Source organism: Cherax quadricarinatus, chromosome 17 (genome assembly GCF_038502225.1).
Source record: "Cherax quadricarinatus isolate ZL_2023a chromosome 17, ASM3850222v1, whole genome shotgun sequence".
Classification (NCBI taxonomy): Eukaryota; Metazoa; Arthropoda; class Malacostraca; order Decapoda; family Parastacidae; genus Cherax; species Cherax quadricarinatus.
This window is the reverse complement of record NC_091308.1, coordinates 37,823,727-37,849,542: the sequence shown is the minus strand read 5'-3', so window position 1 is coordinate 37,849,542 and position 25,816 is coordinate 37,823,727. Positions and strand designations below refer to the sequence as shown.

The 25,816-nt window shown below is 42.0% G+C and overlaps 1 protein-coding gene across 2 annotated transcripts in view; it reads left to right on the top strand.

Annotated features, from left to right (window-relative positions):
- LOC128686288 (centrosomal protein of 164 kDa) overlaps window positions 1–25,816 on the top strand; it is a 273,426-nt gene that overhangs the window by 158,556 nt on the left and 89,054 nt on the right. For both annotated transcript variants that reach the window (XR_011392109.1, XM_070085949.1), the window contains exon 7: window positions 25,584–25,795. Coding sequence is in view for 1 of the 2 variants with exons in the window: in XM_070085949.1 (XP_069942050.1) it covers window positions 25,584–25,795 (212 nt within the window). In the remaining variant the exon portion in view is untranslated. The remainder of the gene's footprint in view (window positions 1–25,583; window positions 25,796–25,816) is intronic.

The window sequence follows — 25,816 nt, the reverse complement described above, 5'->3', positions numbered from 1 at the left end:
GGCCATACATTATATACCGATAACTGGTATACAAGCCCGTTATTCAGTGATTTCTTGCGAGTGAACAAGACAGATGTGTGTGGCACAGAGCGTTCTAATCGTAAACATATGCCCAGGCTCAACGCAGGTGTTCGTGGTGATGACGTGCAGGTGTTTACTGCCAATGACATCATGGCATTACGGTGGCATGACAAACGAGATGTCACATTGTTGACAACCATTCACCGTAATGAAATGCAAGACAGTGGCAAAGTTGATCGAGTGACTAATGAACGTATTCGAAAACCAGTGTCAGTGATTGATTATACACAAAACATGCGCTTGGTTGACAAGTGTGACATGCAGATTGGTTTTGTTGACTGTGTTCGTAAGAGTTACAAGTGGTACATGAAACTTTTCTTCCATCTCATGGACATTTCAATGCTGAATGCATATAATATGTACCAAATAAAGACTGGTAACAGACCACCGTATGGTGAATTTTGTTTGTCTGTTGTCAGACAACTCATAATGAAGTACCAGGTAACAACACCTGCAATACAACATGGTCCTCGAATTCATCACGATATACCCAAGCGTTTGAGGAGAGAAGGTGATCATTTCATAATACAACTTCCTTCAACTCAAAAGAAATTTGCTCAGAAGAGATGCATTGTCTGTGCACAAACAAAACGACGGCAACAAAGACGCAAAGACACTCGGTTTATGTGTGAGGAATGTAAGGTGCCTCTGTGCATGGTGCCTTGTTTCAAGGAGTTCCACAAGCTCCAGCAGTTCTAAAACCATGTCCAGTGATTGTAAATATGTAAATATATGATAGAACATTAGTATTATACAATATTTGTGCATGTTTATTGTAATAAACAACAGTGGTAAACAATAATATGATAATAACTTTAGTGCAGTTATTGTGTTCAATACAGTGAGTTTATATATATCAATTATATACAGTATTGGTCTCTCAGGCCCCAAATGTTAGTAGGAATAGAAAAAATTGGAAAAGAAAAGAAAAAACAACTAAAACAACAAAATAATATAATACGCGTATGTGGAATTCGTCGATGTTGCCACCACCACATCATTTTCTATAAACTTCTTGGCACTGTATCTCGGTAAGTACTGATCAGATTCTAATTTTTTTTGTTTTATTACCTTCACAAAAATATGCTCTTTAATTCTGTAAGAAAAAATAATTTTTTTTTTTTTTCAAAATTTCTTGGACACTGGTGCGTGACTTCAGATTTTGGCCTTGGACCCTGAAAGGGTTAAAGCTAAAATAAAGGAGACAATATAAAAGGGAAGAGGAGCGACTGGTGGAATGATGATGTAAAGAGAATAGTAAGGGAGAAAAAGTTAGCATATGAGAAGTTTTCACAAAGTAGAAGTGATGCAAGGAGGGAAGAGTATATGGAGAAAAAGAGAGAGGTTAAGAGAGTGGTGAAGCAATGTAAAAAGAGAGCAAATGAGAGAGTGGGTGAGATGTTATCAACAAATTTTGTTGAAAATAAGAAAAAGTTTTGGAGTGAGATTAACAAGTTAAGGAAGCCTAGAGAAAAAATGGATTTGTCAGTTAAAAATAGGAGAGGAGAGTTATTAAATGGAGAGTTAGAGGTATTGGGAAGATGGAGGGAATATTTCGAGGAATTGTTAAACGTTGATGAAGATAGGGAAGCTGTGATTTCGTGTATAGGGCAAGGAGGAATAACATCTTGTAGGAGTGAGGAAGAGCCAGTTGTGAGTGTGGGGGAAGTTCGTGAGGCAGTAGGTAAAATGAAAGGGGGTAAGGCAGCCGGGATTGACGGGATAAAGATAGAAATGTTAAAAGCAGGTGGGGATATAGTTTTGGAGTGGTTGGTGCAATTATTTAATAAATGTATGGAAGAAGGTAAGGTACCAAGGGATTGGCAGAGAGCATGCATAGTTCCTCTGTATAAAGGCAAAGGGGACAAAAGAGAGTGCAAAAATTATAGGGGAATAAGTCTGTTGAGTATACCTGGTAAAGTGTATGTTAGAGTTATTATTGAAAGAATTAAGAGTAAGACGGAGAATAGGATAGCAGATGAACAAGGAGGTTTTAGGAAAGGTAGGGGGTGTGTGGACCAGGTGTTTACAGTGAAACACATAAGTGAACAGTATTTAGATAAGGCTAAAGAGGTCTTTGTGGCATTTATGGATTTGGAAAAGGCATATGACAGGGTGGATAGGGGGGCAATGTGGCAGATGTTGCAGGTGTATGGTGTAGGAGGTAGGTTACTGAAAGCAGTGAAGAGTTTTTACGAGGATAGTGAGGCTCAGGTTAGAATATGTAGGAAAGAGGGAAATTATTTCCCAGTAAAAGTAGGCCTTAGACAAGGATGTGTGATGTCACCGTGGTTGTTTAATATATTTATAGATGGGGTTGTAAGAGAAGTAAATGCGAGGGTCTTGGCAAGAGGCGTGGAGTTAAAAGATAAAGAATCACACATAAAGTGGGAGTTGTCACAGTTGCTCTTTGCTGATGACACTGTGCTCTTGGGAGATTCTAAAGAGAAGTTGCAGAGATTGGTGGATGAATTTGGTAGGGTATGCAAAAGAAGAAAATTAAAAGTGAATACAGGAAAGAGTAAGGTTATGAGGATAACAAAAAGATTAGGTGATGAAAGATTGGATATCAGATTGGAGGGAGAGAGTATGGAGGAGGTGAATGTATTCAGATATTTGGGAGTGGACGTGTCAGCGGATGGGTCTATGAAAGATGAGGTGAATCATAGAATTGATGACGGGAAAAGGGTGAGTGGTGCACTTAGGAGTCTGTGGAGACAAAGAACTTTGTCCTTGGAGGCAAAGAGGGGAATGTATGAGAGTATAGTTTTACCAACGCTCTTGTATGGGTGTGAAGCATGGGTGATGAATGTTGCAGCGAGGAGAAGACTGGAGGCAGTGGAGATGTCATGTCTAAGGGCAATGTGTGGTGTGAATATAATGCAGAGAATTCGTAGTTTGGAAGTTAGGAGGAGGTGCGGGATTGCCAAAACTGTTGTCCAGAGGGCTGAGGAAGGGTTGTTGAGGTGGTTTGGACATGTAGAGAGAATGGAGCGAAACAGAATGACTTCACACACAATACACAAATAACCCGCACATAAAAGAGAGAAGCTTACGACGACGTTTACCGTAAACCTATGCACATTATTATTATTATTATAATCAAAAAGAAGCGCTAAGCCACAAGGGCTATACAGCAAACCTATGCACAGTGGCATGTACATTCACTACTTTTCCTATCATGCTTCCCCTGTCAAGAAAAGTGTTCTTATCTCCCTCTTTCTCCGTGCCCTCCGCATCTGTGATCCTCAGTTCCTTCCAGCAGAAATTTCCACTCTTCATAATTCGTTCTCCCGTCTTGGCTACCCTTCCCATTTCATAGACTCTGCCCTCTCATGTGCTAAACGCAATTTCTTCTCTCCCAAACTCTCTACTCATGGGAACTCTTCTATCCTCTGCCTTCCCTACATTTCCAGTCTTTCTAATCTCAACAATTCTCTCCGTCCCTTAGACATCAAGCTTACCTTCCGCCAGACTAACACTCTTCGCACTAATCTCGTTCATACCTCTCCTCCCTCTACAGATGTTCCTGGTGTCTACTCTATTTCTTGCTCCTCCTGTCCTCTTCAATACTTTGGAGAAACTGGTCGATCTCTTTCTGACAGACTTAGGGAGCACAAAAATAGTGTTAGGCTTGCTGACACTAACAATGCTCTTTTCTGTCACGTCAGAGATCATAGCCATCCTATTGACTGGTCTTCTGCTAAAACTGTCTTCCCTACTTCCAACTCGAACAGTCGCCGTCTAGTTGAATCCTCTCTAATACACAACTTTCCTTGTATGAACCTTAGCCCTGGCTTCGTCTCTGTAGGTGCCTTCCTCTCCCACTACATTGTAAAATGCTCTAAACTTCAGAACACCCGTGACTTAACCTGAATCCTCATTTTTTCTTTCTTTTTCTTCTTCCTCTTCCCCTTTCCTCTTTCCTTTTCTCCTCTGGGTTGTCTTTCCCTCTCCTGTCTCGTGTTTCTGTTCCTTCTTCATTTATTTTATTTCACCACTTCCCCTTCCACGCACCTCTGTGCGCTTGCTCTCCCTCTGTGGGCATCTAGCTCTCTTGCAGTGCTCCCCTTCCTTTGTTTTTGACTGGCTCGTCATCCTTATTTCCCACTTCTACCACTACCACTACTACTACTACCTCTTCTTCTACTACTACTACAACTACTGATGAAATTAAGATACATGTGCGGCGTCTGGCTGTCTTTGTTGTGGACGTTTCGCCATCCAGTGGCTGGCTGGATGGCGAAACGTCTACGATGGGGATGCCTGGGTGTTGTGCATGTGTCTTAATTTCATCTTGCCGGTATTATATACAATTCTTGTACTACTACTACTACTACTACTACTACCTCCACCTCTTCCTGCCTATATATAGCCATCCTGCTCCACCTCTGTTAGTGTGACTTTGTCAGTGGTCCAAGTCGGACCGAAATGTCGCCGTAAGCTTCTCTCTTTTATGTGCGGGTTATTTGTGTATCGTTCCAGTCACGGTATTGTGCCTTTTTGTTATTTATTTAAGAATGACTTCAAGAGTGTATCAGTCTGTAGTGGAAGGAAGGCGGAGTAGGGGTCGGCCTAGGAAAGGTTGGAGGGAGGGGGTAAAGGAGGTTTTGTGTGCGAGGGGCTTGGACTTCCAGCAGGCATGCATGAGTGTGTTTGATAGGAGTGAATGGAGACAAATGGTTTTTAATACTTGACATGCTGTTGGAGCGAGCAAAGTAACATTTATGAAGGGGTTCAGGGAAACCGGCAGGCCGGACTTGAGTCTTGGAGATGGGAAGTACAGTGCCTGCACTCTGAAGGAGGGGTGTTAATGTTGCAGTTTTGTAACTGTAGTGTAAAGCACCCTTTTGGCAAGACAGTGATGGAGCGAATGATGGTGAAAGTTTTTCTTTTTCGGGCCACCCTGCCTTGGTGGGAATCGGCCAGTGTGATAATAAAAAAAAATATAAAAGGGACTAAAATAATTTGTGGTGAACAAATAAAGTGAGGATCAAATAATGGAGCTTGGAAATATGTAAGTAGGTAGTTCTTTAACCCTTTCAGGGTCCGTCCTGTAGATCAACGGCTTTACGTTGAGTGTCCAAACCGTAGATCTACGCCAAAATTCTAGCGCCGTCAAATTTAGCGCAAAAACGCTCATAGGCCTACATGTGAGAGAATGGGTCTGCGTGCTGGGTGTGCGCCACAAACAAAAAATCTAGGCGCCCGCATAGCATTGTGGGAACGCCGGCTCAGTTACCGTTGTTCACCATGCCTCGTCGCAAGTCAGCTCTCACTCCCCAGAAAATTGGGACTCTCCTCTTCCTATCTGATAGTTCTGACACTGATGGAAGTGGAAATGAAGACGAATTCTACGGCTTTGATCAGTTAGTGACCAAAAAGAATGACCAGGATATCGATAATAGTGCAGAAAACCCTGACGATCCTCAACCTTCTACCTCTGGTGTGGGCATTCGTGACTCACGGTCGGTTGTTCCTCATCGCAAGAGAAAACTAATATTTTCGCGTGGCCAGGCCTCTGACTTCAGTAATGATGATGATAGTGACGTGGACTGTGATTTTATTGCGCTCGACGATCAATCGAGTAGTGATAGTGAGGAATCATATTCACCAGTGAAGCGTCGGTATGTTCGCCGCTGCATGCGCTCGGGTAGTGTACCCCGTGCTGTGCCCAGGGGACGGAGTACATCCCGGAGTACATCCCGTGGCCCAACACCAGTTTTAGGTAGTGATAGTGAGGATGATGTGGCTACACTTGGCATGGATAGACCACAGGCATCAGTGGATGGTGTTAGTGGTAGTGGCACCGCCATGCGTGACTCACCAGGCCACGCTGGGACCCACGCTGCTGACTCGTCAGTTCAAGGACAAAGCGGAGCGCCAGCCACCAGCCCACCACAACCACCCACACAACCAGCCTATGATGTCCAGTATCCACCAGCAAACCGTATGTGGGATTGGCAGCAAAATCCCAATTTTGTTCCCAAGCCTCACCACTTTGATGATTCTCAAAGTGGAATTCTACCTACTTGTCCCCTTGGAACCACGGCCAATGAACTGGAATTCTTTGAATTATTCTTTGACCAGCCATTGATGGAAATTATTGTCAGGGAAAGTAATAAGTATTTTGAGTACACCATGGCAAATACGATCTTATCACCACAGTCAAGACTACACAGGTGGAAAGAGACGACTGTTGCAGAAATGTATTTGCTTTTTGCAACAATAATGCTTATGCCTCACGTCTATAAGCATAATATAAAAGCATACTGGTCCACAGATCGGCTAATTTCTACCCCATCCTTCAGTGAAATAATACCAGTGAACAGGTTTATCCTACTCTTATGAATGTTGCACTTCTCTGACAAAACCAGGCCTGACAGAAGTGACAGGTTATACAAGATTAGAAATGTTTTCATGTATCTCAAACAAAAGTTCAGGATATACTTTTATCCATTCAAGAATCTTGTAATTGACGAGTCTTTGATTTTGTTCAAAGGTAGACTGTCCTTCAAGCAGTATATACCGAGCAAGAGGAAACGCTTTGGTATAAAACTGTTTGTACTCTGTGATTGTGACAGTGGCCTGGTGTTGGATATTGTTGTATACACGGGTAGTAAAACATTGAAAGATAACAAGATGTTATTGGGTATCTCAGGTGACGTAGTGAGAAACATGATGGCACCTTATCTTGGTAAGGGCCATACATTATATACCGATAACTGGTACACAAGCCCATTACTCAGTGATTTCATGCGAGTGAACAAGACAGATGTGTGTGGCACAGTGCGTTCTAATCGTAAACATATGCCCAGGCTCAACGCAGGTGCTCGTGGTGATGACATGCAGGTGTTTACTGCCAATGACATCATGGCATTACGGTGGCATGACAAACGAGATGTCACATTGTTGACAACCATTCACCGTAATGAAATGCAAGACAGTGGCAAAGTTGATCGAGTGACTAATGAACGTATTCGAAAACCAGTGACAGTGATTGATTATACACAAAACATGCGCTTGGTTGACAAATGTGACATGCAGATTGGTTTTGTTGACTGTGTTTGTAAGAGTTACAAGTGGTACATGAAACTTTTCTTCCATCTCATGGACATTTCAATGCTCAATGCATATAATATGTACCAAATAAAGACTGGCAACAGACCACCGTATGGTGAATTTTGTTTGTCTGTTGTCAGACAACTCATAATGAAGTACCAGGTAACAACACCTGCTATACAACACGGTCCTCGAATTCCTCAGGATATACCCAAGCGTTTGAGGAGGGAAGGTGATCATTTCATAATACAACTTCCTTCAACTCAGAAGAAATTTGCTCAGAAGAGATGCATTGTCTGTGCACAAACAAAGCGACGGCAACAAAGACGCAAAGACACTCGGTTTATGTGTGAGGAATGTAAGGTGCCTCTGTGCATGGTGCCTTGTTTCAAGGAGTTCCACAAGCTCCAGCAGTTCTAAAACCATGTCCAGTGATTGTAAATATGTAAATATATGATAGAACATTAGTATTATACAAGATTTGTGCATGTTTATTGTAATAAACAACAGTGGTAAACAATAATATGATAATAACTTTAGTGCAGTTATTGTGTTCAATACAGTGAGTTTATATATATACATTATATACAGTATTGGTCTCTCAGGCCCCAAATGTTAGTAGGAATAGAAAAAAATTGGAAAAGAAAAGAAAAAACAACAAAAACCTCAAAATAATGTAATGCGCGTATGTGGAATTCGTCGATGTTGCCGCCACCACATCATTTTCGACAAACTTCTTGGCACTGTATCTCGGTAAGTACTGATCAGATTTTTTTTTTTTGTCTTATTACCTTCACAAAAATATGCTCTTTAATTCTGTAAGAAAAAAATAATTTTTTTTTTTTTCAAAATTTCTTGGACACTGGAGCACCACTTCGGATTTTGGCCTTGGACCCTGAAGGGGTTAAAGGTAGTTCTTTAAAGTTAAAATAAAGGAGAACATATAAAAGGGACTAATATAAGTTGTGGTGAACAAATAAAGTGGTAATGAAATAAATGATCTTGGGAATATAATGGCAAGATAGTGAACTTATTACACTTTAGCACCTGAGAATAGCACCTTGATTATTTTAACAATTGTGAATATATGAACTAAGGTTGTTGTATAAAGCTAAAATAAAGGAGAAAATATATAAGGGACTAAATTAAGTAATGGTAAACAAAGTTCAGTGGACAGATAGTAACTATGATATAATATTGATTTGGGAGTAAGATCTGATTTGTAATGTATAATGTGTTGATCAGTTAATTGCACTATAAAAAGTAAAAAAATATGAGGTAGTTGATACTAGCTAGCAAAAGATAGTTTTGGGACTCACACAATGTAATTGGAATATACACTAATTGCACACACAATATAAAAGGAACTAAAAAAAGCAGTGGTAAGCAGTATTAAATGGACAGGTAGCAACCATGAATAACATTAATTTGGAGTAAGATTTGACTTGCAACACAAAATTATGAGCAATTAATAGCAATTAAAAAGTAAAAAGTATTTGAGGTAGCTGGTATTAGTTAGTAAAAGAAAAAAAATAATAATGCACAATAATGCAGTAGTAACGTACACTATATGCACCACACGTATAAATGTGTTAAGGACACTTATCTAATCTGTTACAGAAATGTCAGCTTTTCTAAGGAAGGTAGAGAAATCATGTTCATTTGAGATGGTGTATTGTTGTCCTGTTGAAATTTTTTTTAACTTGTATTTTCCCATCTCGAGTGAAACACTGATGTATTTTGTTTTCCTGTTTAAGTTTTCTCAACCTAAACAGAAGGTTTTGACGTTTTCTCATTAGACACTCGTTGATGAACACTCCATTTTTCATTGTAATTGCTGATTTAATTAAGTCCTTTCTTGTAGGTTTTGTTATTGTTGGTAGAAATAAGCAGCTGTTCATAATGTTTGTGAATTCAGTCACTTGTGAGTCATGGTCATGGATGAGATTTATGTTGAAGTACCCTGTAAGTATCTAGTATCAAACCCTTGCTCAGACAAGATGGGACTTACACAGATGACAACAAAGAAATGAGTGAGATACTGAAATCTCAATATGACTGTGTTTAGCGAGCCACTAATCAGTCTAAAGATAAAAAATCAAAATAATTTTTTCATGAATAAGCCTCAAAACTCCATCAGTGAATGCAAAATTTCTGACATTACTGTAACTCCATTAGACTTTGAAAAATCCACTGATAACATGCCCATGCAGTCAGCCCCAGGTCTGGACTCATTGAACTCTGTGTTCATTAAGAACTGCAAGAAACCCCTTTCGCGTGCCCTAGGTATTATACTATGGAGAAGGAGCTTAGACATGGGTGAAATTCCAGTCACTAAAAACAACAGACATATCCCCACTCCATAAAGGTGTCAGCAAAGCATTAGCTAAGAACTATAGACCAATAGCTCTAATGTCCCACATCGCAAAAATCTTTGAAAGTGTACTAAGAAGCATGATTGCAAACCAGTTGGATTCCCAAAAGCTGCACTATCCAGGGCAACATGGGTTCAGAGCAGGTCGCTTGTGCCCCTTGCAACTACTGGATAACATACACAGATTTTGGATCAATATACACAGACTTTGCAAAAGCTATTGACAAGTGCGATCATGGTGTAATAGTGCACCAAATGCGTGCTGAAGGGATAACTGGCAAAGTGGGGAGATGGATCTTCAACTTTCTAACCAACCGAACACAAAGAGTTGTGGTAAACAGAGTTCCACAAGGCACATTACTCACCCACATCCTGTTCCTCATCCTCTTATCAGACATAGAGATGTACCCCATAGCACCCTGTCATCCTTTGCAGACGATACTAGGATCTACATGAGACTGTCATCCATTGAGAGCATTGTTAACCTCCAAGAAGATATAAATCAAGTTTTATAACAGGCAACAGAAAACAATGTGATGTTCAATGAAGACAAATTCCAGTTACTTCATTATGGAAAACTGGAGAAGATAAAAATTAGAATTGAGTATACTACAAACTCTAATCATACAATAGAGCAGAAAAGTAATGTGAGGGACCTGGGAGTGGTTATGTCTGAGGATCTCACTTTCAAGGACCACAACAGTGCCACTATCACATCTGCAAAGAAAATGTCAGCCTTTGGTCTGGGCAGTGGCTCGCTGAACACTGAGTCATACTGGGACTTTAGTATCTCACTCATTTCTTGGCTGTCATCTGTGTATGTCCCATCCCGCCTAAGCAGGGGCCCAATACCGGATGTTGTTTTTTCCTTAGATTTGGCATATAAGAAGAAGTATTTTAGTTTTTTTAATTTCCTTTATGGCTTTTAGTTCTTCTTGTCTCCTGTAAGATTCCTTCAGCTTAAGCTCGATATTTGCAATTTCATTGACTAGTGCCTCCCTTCGTATTTTAGATATACAGTGGACCCCCGCATAACGATGGCATCACATAGCGATTTTTCTGCATACCGATTACTTTTATCGCAAAATTTTTGCCGCGCATACCGATTAAAAACCCGCTTACCGATTTTCGTCCGAGACGCGTCCAATGTGCCCTCACATGTGCCGGCCGTCCCATTGTTTACCAGCCAGCCTCCGCGGTAACATCCAAGCATACACTCGGAATATTTCGTATTATTACAGTGTTTTCGGTGCTGTTTCTGGAAAATAAGTGACCATGGGCCCCAAGAAAGCTTCTAGTGCCAACCCTGTGGTAAAAAGGGTGAGAATTAGTATGGAAATTAAGAAAGATTTTGAAGGGTTTGGGGCTAACCCTGAGAAGCCTATGCCAGTTGTGGAATCCATTGTGCCTACTTCAAAGATTAAGGAAATGTGTGCACAGTGGGTTGAACTGCAAACCTTTATAGATGAAAATCACCCTGACACAGCTGTTGCAAGCCGTGCTGGTGACTATTTCAATGACAATGTTATGGCCCATTTTAGGAAAGTCTTGAAGGAACGGGAGGTACAGAGCTCTATGGACAGATTTGTTGTGCGACAGAGGTCCAGTGACTCTCAAGCTGGTCCTAGTGGCATTAAAAGAAGAAGGGAAGTAACCCCAGAAAAGGACTTGCTACCTCAAGTCCTAATGGAAGGGGATTCCCCTTCTAAACAGTAAGAAGATAATGCTCTCCCCTCCTCCCATCCCATCAATCATCACCAGATCTTCAATAAAAGTAAGTGTCATGTAATTGTGCATGCCTTTTTCAGTTTGTGTGTATTAAAATTAACATTTCATGTGGTAAAAAAAAATTTTTTTCATACTTTTGGGCGTCTTGCACGGATTAATTTTATTTCCATTATTTCTTATGGGGAAAATTCATTCGCATAACGATTATTTCGCATAACGATGAGCCCTCTTGCACGGATTAAAATCGTTAACCGGGGGTCCACTGTATTGGCCCCACTCAGCAGCTCTGTGACTCTTTGCCTTCATCTGTATAAGGAACATCTCTCTCTTTCTAGGTTACATCTTCTCTTTCTTTTTCTTAATGGACTGTGTCTTGAGCAGATCCCAAGAACCAGAGAATTCATTTTTTCAAGGCAAATGTTCAGATCCATGTTGTTTAGGATATCTTCCCAGCTTGTTTCATTTAGGACATAGTTTACTTGATCACATTGTATGTTTATGTTATTGAAATTGAATTTCGTGAAGAGACCTTCATGACTGTTTACATTTTGCTGGTCAGGAGCCCAGTGCATACATGTTTGTACCTCTATTATGTTGTGATCTGAGTGTATTGTCTTTGATACAGTTATATTATGCATCAGATCATCATTGTTAGTGAAGATGAGTTCCAGTGTATTTTCTAGTCTTGTAGGCTCTACTGTTTGCTGGTTTAAGGTGAATTTGGTGTAGAGATTTAATAGTTCGTGTATATGTGAATTTTCATCAGAGCTGCCTCCTGGGATGATCTCTGCTAAAACGTTGTTTGCTATACTCCTCCATTTTAGGTGTCTCAAGTTGAAATCTCCTAGTAGTAAGACGTTTGGGGAAGGAGTTGGGAGATTTTTCAGACAGTGGTCAATCTTCTCAAGCTGCTCCTGGAATTGCTGGGAAGTTGCATCTGGAGGCTTGTATGCTACCACAATGACAAGGTTGTGGTTTTCAGTCTTTACTGCCAAAACTTCAGCTACATCATTTGAGGTGTTTAGTAGTTCTGTGCAAATGAGCAACTCTGTGACATACAGGCCAAATTCCCCCCCCTCCCCCTTGTTGCCTGTTTAGTCTGTCACATTGGAATAGGTTATAACCTGGGATCCATATTTCGTTGTCATAATGATCCTTTATGTGGGTCTTTGTGAATGCTGCAAGCATTACATTTGACTGCATGAGCAGTCCCTTGATGTAAGGAATTTTGTTGTTTTTTGACGGCTTTAGACCCTGTATGTTTGCGAAGAAAATGTCGTTGTATTGGTGGAATTTAGGGGGGTTTTATTTGCTGGCTCTAATACCTGTTGTTCTGGAGTAGAGACCAATGTCCGTGCCCTCTGCTCCAGAAGTGTTTTCAGTTGGTGTAGATTTATTATCATTTCTTGCCAGTCTTTTTTTCCTCCTGGCCCTAAAAAACCTCTGTCCCTGGAGTGATTGTGGCTCCCCTCTTTTGTTTCCCATAGTCTGACTGGTCTGTGTCTTCTAGTCCTCTTTAGATGATGTGCCTGACAGTATGCATTGTAGCATTTTCTTTCCTGGATTGATGAGTGACACATTTCTGGGTGAAATAAGTTACAGGAGGGAAAGTTGCACTCTCGTGTTGTCATGTGGGTGCGGCATTTTTTTGGATGGTCGAAGGTGAAGATACTTGTCCAGTTTCCTTTTGAAGGCTTCTACACTTGTTCTAGCTGTGTTTCTGATATCTTCTGGTAAGATGTTGAATAGTCTGGGACCCCGGATGTTGATAGAGTGTTCCCTTATTATCCTCACCGCACCCCTGCACCTCAATGGGTTTAGTTTACACTTCCTCCCATATCTCTCACTCCAATATGTTGTTATGGCAGTGTGCAGATTTGGAACCAGGCCCTTGAGTAGTTTCCAGGTACAGTACGTATATATTATCATGTATCTCTCTCTTCTCCGCTCCAATGAGTACATGTTCAAGACTTGAAGGTGTTTCCATTAATTTAGGTGCTATACTTGCTCATTGTGAGCCGTAAATGATCTCTGTATTTGTTCCAGCTCTGATATTTCTCCTGCTTTGAACGGGGCCATCAGCACTGAGCACTATTCTAAATGAGGGAGCACTAGCGATTTGAAGAGTGTCACCATCAGCAATTTTTTCCTTGTTTTGAAAGTTCTCAATACCCATCCCGTCATCTTCCTGGCTGTCATGATTTTTATCTTGTTATGGTCCTTAAAAGAAAGGTCAGCTAACATAATTATTCCCAGGTCTTTTACGTGTTCTTCTCATTCTGTTTGGTGACCCTCTTGAGTTTTGTTTATAGTGCTTCTTTTGAGTTCTTCATTCTTCCCATACCTAAGCAGCTGGAACTTATTACCATTGAACATCATGTTCTCCACTACCCGCTGGAAAACCCTGCTTATGTCTCCCTGTAATTTTTCAGTGTCCTCTACCGTAGTAACTTTCATGCTTATTTTAGTGTCATCTGCAGATGATTATACGAACGTGTGATGGGTGTTTTTATCTACATCTGCTATGAGGATGAGAAACAGCAGAGGTGCCAGGACAGTGTCTTGGGGCACTGAGCTTTTGACCTCACTGATGCAGAATCTTGCTCTGTTTACTACTACCTTTTGTGTTCTGTGTGTTAGGAACCCAAAAATCCATCTGCCTACCTTCCCCGTAATGCCCATGGCCTATTCTTTGTAATAGGTGATGATAACATCTATAATGATAGTGACAATAATAATAATTAAATAAAAATTGCACTGTATTGTGAAGCTAACAAATTATGTAAAGAGTATGTTGAGATTTTTTTTGTACTCTATGGCTGAGATAGTGCAGTAATCCCTCTGTTTATGCTGGGACCACTGTGTGTGAATTTGCTTCTTAGCAATGACCCAATTTCTACAAGTAATTCCCTATGTGTAATATAAATTTACTCTTCTGAAATCAGTGTGGTTCACAAAAGAATGTCTCTCAGACCTTGTTGAGGAAGACATTGAGCACATTGATTTCTGTCAGGAAGAATTAGGTGTTGATGACTTGATTGAGATTACCCAGCTGCTGATCAGGAAGAAGAGGAGGATGAAATGGTTCTGGGTGTAAAGGATCTGATTTTGAAGATGCTGGCAGAATTATTTGCAGAAGCTGACAGGCGTACCCAGTTTGCCATGGATGGTGACCCTAGCTTCGAGAGGCACCTGAATTTCAAACATCTTATAAACAGTGGGCTTGGTGCCAATAAGCAAGTGCATGCCCAGAAACAATGTAGTTCTTCAAGTATTCTTCACTCATCCCAGCCCCACTCCAATCAGCCCTTCCACCTTTAAGCCTTCTCCATTGATGTCTGATGCATGTGCCTTCCCTACCTCCTTCCATTGATGTGAAACTGGAGGTTGATGGCTGCACCACACCTTCCTCACATCAACTAGTCTTTCATGACCACCATATCCACCTGTGGTTGTCTTATGCTGATGGGGAGCACCAGTCTTAGTAATATACTGTACAATATTATTCTCAAAATGTATCAGGAATAGGTCTGGGAGCATTTATTATTTACAGTGAGGAGCATCTGTGGAATTATGCAATTGCAAGGCCACTGACTCAGTCTCCTGTACTCCTGGCATGAATTAGTAATAAATCTATTTCAGACTCATATGGAGAGAAAAAGAGAGGTTAAGAGAGTGGTGAAGCAATATAAAAAGAGAGCAAATGAGAGTGGGTGAGATATCAACAAATTTTGTTGAAAATAAAAAAAAGTTTTGGAGTGAGATTAACCCGTAAACGGTCCAAACGTATATATACGTTTTTACTGCTAGTGCCCCAAACGTATATACAGTGGACCCCCGCATAGCGAACGCCTTGCATAGCGAACAATCCGCATAGCGAACGCTTTGTTCGCTAAAATTTTGCCCCGCATAGTGGACAAAAACCCGCTCAGCGACCTTCGTCCGAGACGCGTCCAATGTGCGCCCTCAGCCAGCCTCACATGTGCCGCCCGTCCCATTGTTTACCAGCCAGCCTCCACGGTAACATTCAAGCATACACTCGGAATATTTCGTATTATTACAGTGTTTTTGGTGCTGTTTGTGGAAAATAAGTGACCATGGGCCCCAAGAAAGCTTCTAGTGCCAACCCTACACCTCAAAGGGTAAGAATACCCATTGAAATGAAGAAAGAGATCATTGATAAGTATGAAAGTGGAGTACGTATCACCGACCTGGTCAGGTTGTACAAGAAACCAAAATCAACCATCGCTTCTATTGTGGGCAAGAAAACGGCAATCAAGGAAGCTGTTGTTGCCAAAGGTTTAACTGTGTTTTCGAAACAAAGATCGCAAGTGATGGAAGATGTTGAGAGACTCTTATTGGTGTGGATAAATGAAAAACAGCTAGCAGGAGATAGCGTCTCTCAAGCGATCATATGTGAAAAGGCTAGGAAGTTGCATGACGATTTAATTAAAAAAATGCCTGCAACTAGTGATGATGTGAGTGAATTTAAGGCCAGCAAAGGTTGGTTTGAGAGATTTAAGAAGCGTAGTGGCATCCATAGTGTGATACGGCATGGTGAGGCTGCCAGTTCGGACCACAAAGCGGCTGAAAAATATGTGCATGAATTCAAGGAGTACATAGAAACTGAAGGACTGGAACCTGAACAAGTGTTTAATTGTGATGAAACAGGCCTGTTCTGGAAGAAAATGCCAAGCAGGACCTACATTACTCAGGAGGAAAAGGCACTCCCAGGACATAAGCCTATGAAAGACAGGCTTACTTTGTTGATGTGTGCCAATGCTAGTGGTGATTGCAAAGTTAAGCCTTTATTAGTGTATCACTCTGAAACTCCCAGAGCGTTCAGGCAAAAGAATGTCCTCAAGGATAATTTGTGTGTGCTGTGGAGGGCAAACAGTAAGGCATGGGTCACTAGGGAATTTTTCTATAACTGGTTACACCATGCATTTGCCCCCAATGTGAAAGATTACCTAACTGAAAAGAAATTAGACCTTAAGTGCCTCCTGGTGTTAGACAATGCCCCTGGTCATCCTACAGACGTGGCAGAGCGACTTTATGGGGACATGAGCTTCATTAAGGTGAAGTTTTTGCCTCCTAATACCACTCCTCTCCTGCAGCCCATGGACCAGCAGGTCATTTCCAACTTCAAGAAACTGTACACAAAAGCTCTGTTTCAAAAGTGCTTTGAAGTGACCACAGACACTCGATTGACTCTAAAAGAGTTTTGGAAGGATCACTTTAATATCCTCAATTGTGTAAACCTTATAGGTAAGGCTTGGGAGGGAGTGACTAAGAGAACCTTGAACTCTGCTTGGAAGAAACTGTGGCCAGAATGTGTAGACAAAAGGGATTTTGAAGGGTTTGAGGCTAACCCTGAGAGGAGTAGTATACCAGTTGAGGAATCAATTGTGGAATTGGGGAAGTCCTTGGGGTTGGAGGTTAGTGGGGAGGATGTGGAAGAGTTGGTGGAGGAGGACAATGAAGAACTAACCACTGATGAGCTGATAGATCAACTTCAAGAGCAAGAGGCCAGACCTGGGGAAACTGGTTCAAAGGAGGGGAGAGAGAAATTGAAGGAATTGCCTACTTCAAAGATTAAGGAAATGTGTGCAAAATGGCTTGAAGTGCAAACCTTTTTTGATGAAAATCACCCTCACACAGCTATTGCAAGCCGTGCTGGTGACTGTTACAATGACACTGTTGTGAACCACTTTAGACAAATCATAAAGGAACGAGAGGTACAGGCCACTATGGACAGATATGTTGTGCGAAAGAAGTCCAGTGACTCTGAAGCTGGTCCTAGTGGCATTAAAAGAAGAAGGGAAGTAACCCCAGAAAAGGACTTGCTACCTCAAGTCCTAATGGAAGGGGATTCCCCTTCTAAACACTAACACTCTCTCTCCCCTCCTCCCATCCCATCAATCATCACCAGATCTTCAATAAAAGTAAGTGTCATGTAATTGTGCATGCCTTTTTCAGTTTGTGTGTACTAAAATTAACATTTTTTTGTGGTAAAAAAAAATTTTTTTCATACTTTTGGGTGTCTTGCACGGATTAATTTTATTTCCATTATTTCTTATGGGGAAAATTAATTCGCATAGCGAACATTTCGCATAACGACCAGCCCTCTTGCACGGATTAAGTTCGCTATGCGGGGGTCCACTGTATTCGTTTTATTTCTCATACATTCAACATTGCCACGATAAGCCTGAGTCACCTAGACATGAGAGAATGGGTGTGAACACTCACTGTGCACCATATTAAAATAATTGGGGATGCCTGGGTACCATATGCTCTTTTCCTATTAAAAAAAACGATTTTTTTTTCTCAAAAAAGTTGGGGCACTATGGTAGAGAACGTGTATATACGTTTGGACCGTTTATGAGTTAATAAGTTGAGGAAGCCTAGGGAACGAGTTAAGAGTAAGATGGAGAATAGGATAACATATGAACAAGGAAGCTTTAGGAAGGGTAGGGGGTTAGGAAATTCATATGACAGGGTGGATAGGGGGGCAATGTGACAGATGTTGCAGGTATATAGAATAGGAGGTAGGCTACTGAAAGCAGTGAAGAATTTTTATGAGGATAGTGAGGCTCAGTTTAGAGTATATAGGAGAGAGGGAGATTATTTCCCAGTAGAAGTAGGCCTTAGACAGGGATGTGTGATGTCACCATAGTTATTCAATATATTTATAGATGGAATTGTCAGAGAAATGAATGTGTAGGTCTTGGCAAGAGGTGTGGGGTTAAAAGAGAAAGAATCTAACACAGAGTGGGAGTTGTCACAGTTACTCTTTACTGATGACACTGCTTTTGGGAGATTTTGATGAGAAATTGCAGAGTTGGTGGATGAGTTTGGTAGGGTATGTACAAGAAGAAAATTAAAAGTGAATGTAGGAAAGAGTAAGGTCGTGGATGAGTGGAACAAACTCCCAAGTACAGTTATTCAGGCTAAAACGTTGTGTAGTTTTAAAAATAGGTTAGATAAATACATGAATGAGTGTGGGTGGGTGTGAGTTGGACCTGACTAGCTTGTGCTGCTGGGTCTGGTTCCATGCTCCATCCTTAAGTGGAGGTGACCAGACTGGGTGGGTCATTGGGCTAATCCGGGGAGGGTGGGTCATTGGGCTAATCCGGGGGGGGGGGACATAGACCTGCTCCGCATGGGTCAGTAGACCTGTTGCAGTGTTCCTTCTTTCTTATGTTCTTAAGGTGATGAAGATAGCAAAAAGATTAGGTGATGAAAGATTGGATTTCAGATTGGAAGGAGAGAGTATGGAGGTGAACGTATTCAGATATTTAGGAGTGGACGTGTCAGCAGATGGGTCTATGAAGAATGAGGTGAATCGTAGAATTGATGAAGGGAAAAGGGTGAGTGGTGCACTTAGGAGTCTGTGGAGATGAAGAACTTTGTCCATGGAAGCAAAGAGGGGAATGTATAAGAGTATAGTTATACCAACACTCTTATATGGGTGTGAAGCATTGGTGGTGAATATTGCAACAAGGAAAAGGCTGGGGGCAGTGGAGATGTCATGTCTGAGGGCAATGTGTGGTGTGAATATAATGCAGAGAATTCGTAGTTTGGAAATTAGGAAGAGGTGCGGGATTACCAAAACTATTATCCAGAGGGCTGAGGAGGGGTTGTTGAGGTGGTTCAGATATGTAGAGAGGATGGAACAAAATAGAATGACTTCGAGAGTGTATAAATCTGTAGTGGATGGAAGGAAGGGTAGGGGTGGGCCTAGAAAATGTTGGAGGGAGGGGGTAAAAGAGTACGAGGGGCTTGGACTTCCAGCAAGCATGCGTGAGTGTATTTGATAGGAGTGAATGGAGACAAATGGTTTTTAATACTTGACATGCTGTTGGAGTGTGAGCAAAGTAACATTTATGAAGGGATTCAGGGAAACCAGCAGGTCGGACTTGAATCCTGGAGATGGGAAGTGCAGTGTCTGCACTCTGAAGGAGGGGGTGTTAATGTTCCAATTTTATAACTGCACCTCACCACATACCATGACTCACTGCTGTCTTCCTGACAAATATTCCCTGATCCATTGTAGTGCCTTCCCTGTTATCCCTGCTTGGTCCTCCAGTTTTTGCACTAATCTCTTGTGTGGAACTTTGTCAAATGCCTTCTTGCAGTCCAGGAAAATGCAATCCACCCACCCCTCTCTCTCGTCTTACTGATGTCACCATGTCATAGAACTCCAGTAGGTTTGTGACTCAGGATTTCCCATCCTTGAAACCATGTTGGCTGTTATTGATGAGGTCATTCCTTCTAGGTGTTCCACCACTCTTCTCCTGATAATCTTCTCCATGACTTTGCATACTATACATGTCAGTGACACTGGTCTGTAGTTTAGTGCTTCATGTCTGTCTCCTTTTTTAAAGATTGGGACTACATTTGCTGTCTTCCATGCCTCAGGCAATCTCCCTGTTTCGATAGATGTATTGAATATTGTTGTTAGGGGTACACATAGTGCCTCTGCTCCCTCTCCCAGGACCCATGTAGAGATGTTATCCGGCCCCATTGCCTTTGAGGTTTCTAGCTCACTCAGAAGCCTCTTCACTTCTTCCTCGGTTGTGTGTACTGTGTCCAGCACTTAGTGGTATACCCAACCTCTCCGTCTGTGTGTGTGTGTGTGTATTCACCTAGTTGAGGTTGCAGGGGTCGAGTCCAAGCTCCTGGCCCCACCTCTTCACTGGTCGCTACTAGGTCACTCTCCCTGAACCATGAGCTTTATCGTACCTCTGCTTAAAGCTATGTATGGATCCTGACTCCACTACATCGCTTCCCAAACTATTCCACTTCCTGACTACTCTGTGGCTGAAGAAATACTTCCTAACATCCCTTTGATTCATCTGTGTCTTCAACTTCCAACTGTGTCCCCTTGTTACTGTGTCCAGTCTCTGGAACATCCTGTCTTTGTCCACCTTGTCAATTCCTCTCAGTATTTTGTAAGTCGTTATCATGTCCCCCCTATCTCTCCTGTCCTCCGGTGTCGTCAGGTTGATTTCCCTTAACCTCTCCTCATAGGACATACCTCTTAGCTCTGGGACTAGTCTTGTTGCAAACCTTTGCACTTTCTCTAGTTTCTTTACATGCTTGGCTAGGTGTGGGTTCCAAACTGGTGCCGCATACTCCAATATGGGCCTAACGTACACTGTGTACAGGGTCCTGTACGATTCCTTATTAAGATGTCGGAATGCTGTTCTGAGGTTTGCCAGGCGCCCATATGCTGCAGCAGTTATTTGGTTGATGTGCGCTCCAGGAGATGTGCCTGGTGTTATACTCACCCCAAGATCTTTTTCCTTGAGTGATGTTTCTAGTCTCTGACCCCCTAGACTGTACTCCATCTGCGGTCTTCTTTGCCCTTCCCCAATCCTCATGACTTTGCACTTGGTGGGATTGAACTCCAGGAGCCAGTTGCTGGACCAGGTCTGCAGCCTGTCCAGATCCCTTTGTATTTCTGCCTGGTCTTCGATCGAATGAACTCTTCTCATCAACTTCACGTCATCTGCAAACAGTGACACCTCGGAGTTTATTCCTTCCGTCATGTCATTCACAAATACCAGAAACAGCACTGGTCCTAGGACTGACCCCTGTGGGACCCCGCTGGTCACAGGTGCCCACTCTGACACCTCGCCTCGTACCATTACTCGCTGCTGTCTTCCTGACAAGTATTCCCTGATCCATTGCAGTGCCTTCCCTGTTATTCCTGCTTGGTCCTCCAGTTTTTGCACTAATCTCTTGTGTGGTACTGTGTCAAACGCCTTCTTGCAGTCTAAGAAAATACAATCCACCCACCCTTCTCTCTTTTGTCTTACTGCTGTCACCATGTCATAGAACTCCAGTAGGTTTGTGACACAGGATTTCCCGTCTCTGAAACCATGTTGTCTGCTGGTGATGAGATCATTCCTTTCTAGATGTTCCACCATTCTTCTCCTGACAATTTTTTCCATGATTTTGCATGCTATACGTGTCAGTGACACTGGTCTGTAGTTTAGTGCTTCATGTCTGTCTCCTTTTTTAAAGATTGGTACCACATTTGCTGTCTTCCATGCCTCAGGCAATCTCCCTGTTTCGATAGATGTATTGAATATTGTTGTTAGGGGTACACATAGCGCCTCTGCTCCCTCTCTCAGGACCCATGGAGAGATGTTATCTGGTCCCATTGCCTTTGAGGTATCTAGCTCACTCAGAAGCCTCTTCACTTCTTCCTCGGTTGTGTGTACTGTGTCCAGCACATGGTGGTGTACCCCACCTCTCCGTCTTTCTGGAGCCCCTTCTGTCTCCTCTGTGAACACTTCTTTGAATCTCGTGTTGAGTTCCTCACATACTTCACTGTCATTTCTTGTTGTCTCTCCTCCTTCCTTCCTTAGCCTGATTACCTGGTCCTTGACGGTTGTTTTCTTCCTGATGTGGCTGTATAACAGCTTCGGGTCAGATTTGGCTTTTGCTGCTATGTCGTTTTCATATTGACGTTGGGCCTCCCTTCTTATCTGTGCATATTCGTTTCTGGCTCTACGACTGCTCTCCTTTTTCTCCTGGGTCCTTTGCCTTCTATATTTCTTCCATTCCCTAGCACACTTGGTTTTTGCCTCCTTGCATCTTTGAGTGAACCATGGGCTCATCCTGGCTTTTTCATTATTCCTGTTACCCTTGGGTACAAACCTCTCCTCAGCCTCCTTGCACATTGTGACTACATATTCCATCATCTCATTAACTGGTTTCCCTGCCAGTTCTCTGTCCCACTGAACCTCATTCAGGAAGTTCCTCATTCCTGTGTAGTCCCCTTTCCTGTAGTTTGGTTTCATTCGTCCTGGCCTTCCTGCTTCCCCCTCCACTTGTAGCTCTACTGTGTATTCGAAGCTCAAAACCACATGATCGCTGGCCCCAAGGGGTCTTTCATATGTGATGTCCTCAATATCTGCACTACTCAAGGTGAATACTAAGTCCAGTCTTGCTGGTTCATCCTCTCCTCTCTCTCTTGTAGTGTCCCTTACGTGTTGGTACATGAAGTTTTCCAGTACCACCTCCATCATCTTAGCCCTCCATGTATCTTGGCCCCCATGTGGCTCCAAGTTCTCCCATTCGATCTCCTTGTGGTTAAAGTCGCCCATGATCAGGAGCTTTGCCCTGCATGTATGAGCTCTTCTGGCCACTGCAGCCAGTGTGTCAACCATCGCTCTGTTGCTCTTGTCATACTCTTGCCTTGGCCTCCTGCTGTTCTGTGGTGGGTTATACATCACTGCAATTATCACCTTGGGACCTCCAGAGTGAAGCGTTCCCGCTATGCAATCACTTTCTTCTCCGCTGTCTCCTCTCTCCAGCTCATCAAAATTCCATCGGTGTTTGATCAGCAATGCCACACCCCCCCCCCCCCCCCCCCGTTCCTTCTGTCGTTCCTCAGGATCTGGTATCCCATTGGGAAGATGGCATCTGTTATCATACCTGTAAGCTTGGTTTCTGTGATTGCTATGATGTCTGGTGATGCCTCTTTGACTCTTTCGTGCCACTCCTCCCACTTGTTTGTTATTCCATCAGCGTTTGTGTACCATACCTTCAGTTTCCTTTCCAACACTGTGGTTTGGGGGGGCCTGTGGGGGTGGGAGACCTGGTAGCATACTGTGGGATTCTATGGTTGGGAGTTGGGTGGAAGCTGTGGGTATGGATTGTATTGTGTGTTGGGATGGTGTGATAGGTTGTGGGGTTCTGAGGATAGTTGTGTGTGTGCTTGCTCTTGCTGCTCTGTTCTGCTCTGACTGACCTCTGCTGGTTCCATCCTTGTCTCCTTTCCTAGCTCCTTTCGCTTTTTTGTCCTCTCCCTCAGCTGCTGTCTCTCTTTTTGTGTTCTGTCTCTGTCTAGGAACACCTTCTTGTACTCTTTTGAGCTTCTCTACCGTGGTTTTTCTTGGAGGATCCTGTTCCGCACTGTTTCTGTCCTGAGAATCAGCTTGATCGGTCGGTTTCTCCTCTTCAAGTACCCCCCTATTCTCTGAAAATTTACAATCTCGTCCATGTCTTCTCCCCCTATTTCCGTGATGATTTTCTCAATCTCCTTTCTTTCTTCCTGCCGTCTTTCAGTGTGTGTCCTTTCCTCTCTCTCCCGAAGCCCTTGGATAAACACTGATTTTGCCCTTTCCTCCTCCCATTGCCTCTCCCTCTGTGACTCTGGTTCCTGTCTGTATGTGTGTGTGTGTGTGTGTGTGTGTGTGTGTCTCTGTCTCTCCCTGTTTTTCTCTCTCTTTCCTTCTCTTTCCACTGATTATTTTCTCTTGGTTGAAGTCTGTATGTACCTCTATCCCACATCAGTCTTGCTGTTCTTCAGAAAACATGTGTTGTTTCTTCACCCATTCTTTATTTAGTTTTTGGCAAATTTTATGTATTCTTTTATTTTACTTCTCTCCTTTCTTTCAGTGTCTTGTTTATTGCCATATCCATGAAGTTTTTGTATTTCCTCATTTCCTCAATGCTTTTTTTGTGAGTTTTTCCATATGTTTGCCTTGAGTGAGTGTCATATGTAGTGCCAATTCATCTTTTTTGTCTTTCTTAGCATTTTATTACATAAGTATGTGTGCATGTGTTTGGGTGTACATATTCAGTTGTGCATACATGTGCGAGTGTAATACATACCTGTACTCACATCTACATAACATGAGATTTATAAAAATATAATTTTAAACCCTTCAAGGAGAGGGAGCTTGATACTGGTTAGAAGCTCTTGATTCAAGTAACTGGAGCTACCTTTCTCTTCTTGGATCAAACCTAGTTACCTTCTATTCCCAGGTACTGTATAACCTCCTTATTGGTTTAGTGCTTTCCCCTGAATTTATTATTATAACTTTGTAAATACTTGAATTTCTATGGGCCATTGTACTGTGCTCATTTTCAACAACTGTTCTGTGGAATTCCATGCATTGTCCACTTATGGATTTCTTGAGACATAATAAGCCCAAAAGAATTTTCTCAGCAGCATATTATGAGACCTTACATGCCGAGGTGGTGCATTGATTTATTGATGCCTCTGTCATACCGGTATGGGGATCCTTGATGTTGATAGTCTTGTGGAAGCAACCATGGGGACTGGTAGTGAGGCTGGTGAGCATTTTTTTTTTTTTTACTAGATACAGGAGCTGAAGGAAATATGAAGGATTCAGATAATATTATTGTTTGAAAATATTAAGAGTGAGTACCAGTGAGTGATGCTGATGGTGAGTACTGATGCTGACAGTAAGAACTAGTGAGCAGTATCATTAACAGCAATTGATGTTGATTCTCACATTGATATGGAATACATTTGTCTGGTGCGACATAGGTAGCATAGGTCTATGACTACATAGCTGTTCAAGTCTGCCTTCATCAGCAGTAAAAAATGGATTATGATTGCAGAAACTTAGAAACTTAGTTTCTTGCACTGACATCTTTCAAATAAGTACAGATTTTTTTTTTTTAGCACACCACCAATCTCTCACCAAGGCAGAATGACCCAAAAAGAAGAGATTTTTCACCAGTCTTGCCAGAGGCATGCCAATACTGTACTACACTTCAGATGCTTCTCTAAACTTCAAATATCCCTACTCCTCCAAAATGCAGGCACTGTACTTTCCACCTCCAGAACTCAAATCCAGCTAACTGGTTTCCTTGTATCCCTTCATAAATGTTACCCTGCTTTCACTCCAACAGCATGTTAGTCATAAAAATCACTTGCATCCACTCCTATCTAATACACTCACACATGCCTGCTAGATATCCATGCCCTTTGCATACACAACCTCTTTTATCCCCTCTCCAGCATTTCCTAGGGTGATCCTTACCCTTCTTTCCCTCCATTACATATTTGTACACCCTCCAAGTCATCCTATTATTTTGCATCCTCTCTGAATGCCCAGACCACCTCAACATTCTCTCCTCAGTTCTCTGGATAATACTTTTAGTAATTCTGCATCTCCTTCTAATCTCCAGTTTACTAATTCTCTACATAATATTTACACCACACATTGCCCTCAGCTTCATATTTTCATCACTGATCTGATTTCCTGAACACTGAGGTTTACCTTGCTATTGAGTGCCGTAAGTCCCAATGTGCCAATTTTATTGAATAGTGATACGTATTTGTTTTTTATTCAGTAACAAAAAATGATTCTTTTAATTGGCTTCAAAATAGCATTGATAATGCATTCTATAAGAAAGATACCCCACAGATTTAGTCCAAGTAGATGCAAATTTGAAATTTTAATGGAATGTTCAAAAATAACCTGGAATTTTTAGAATATGATCCGTTGCTAGAGAATACCTTTTTGGATTGGATTCAGATTTTTACTATTCTTATTTTTTTCAGGTATAGATAGATTGCTCTTAACAAAGCCAAAAGAGACAAGAAGCCTGCATTTTGACTTCAAGACGGATGACCTTCAATTTCATTCATCTGAGGAGGAGTATGACAAAGAAGAACTAGAAGAAGAGGAAGTTGAGGAAGAGGAGGAAGAAGAAGAAGAATATGAATATGATGATGAAGAGGATGAAGAGTTTGATAGTGAGGATGAGGACCCAGTAAGCATTTATAATCAAAAT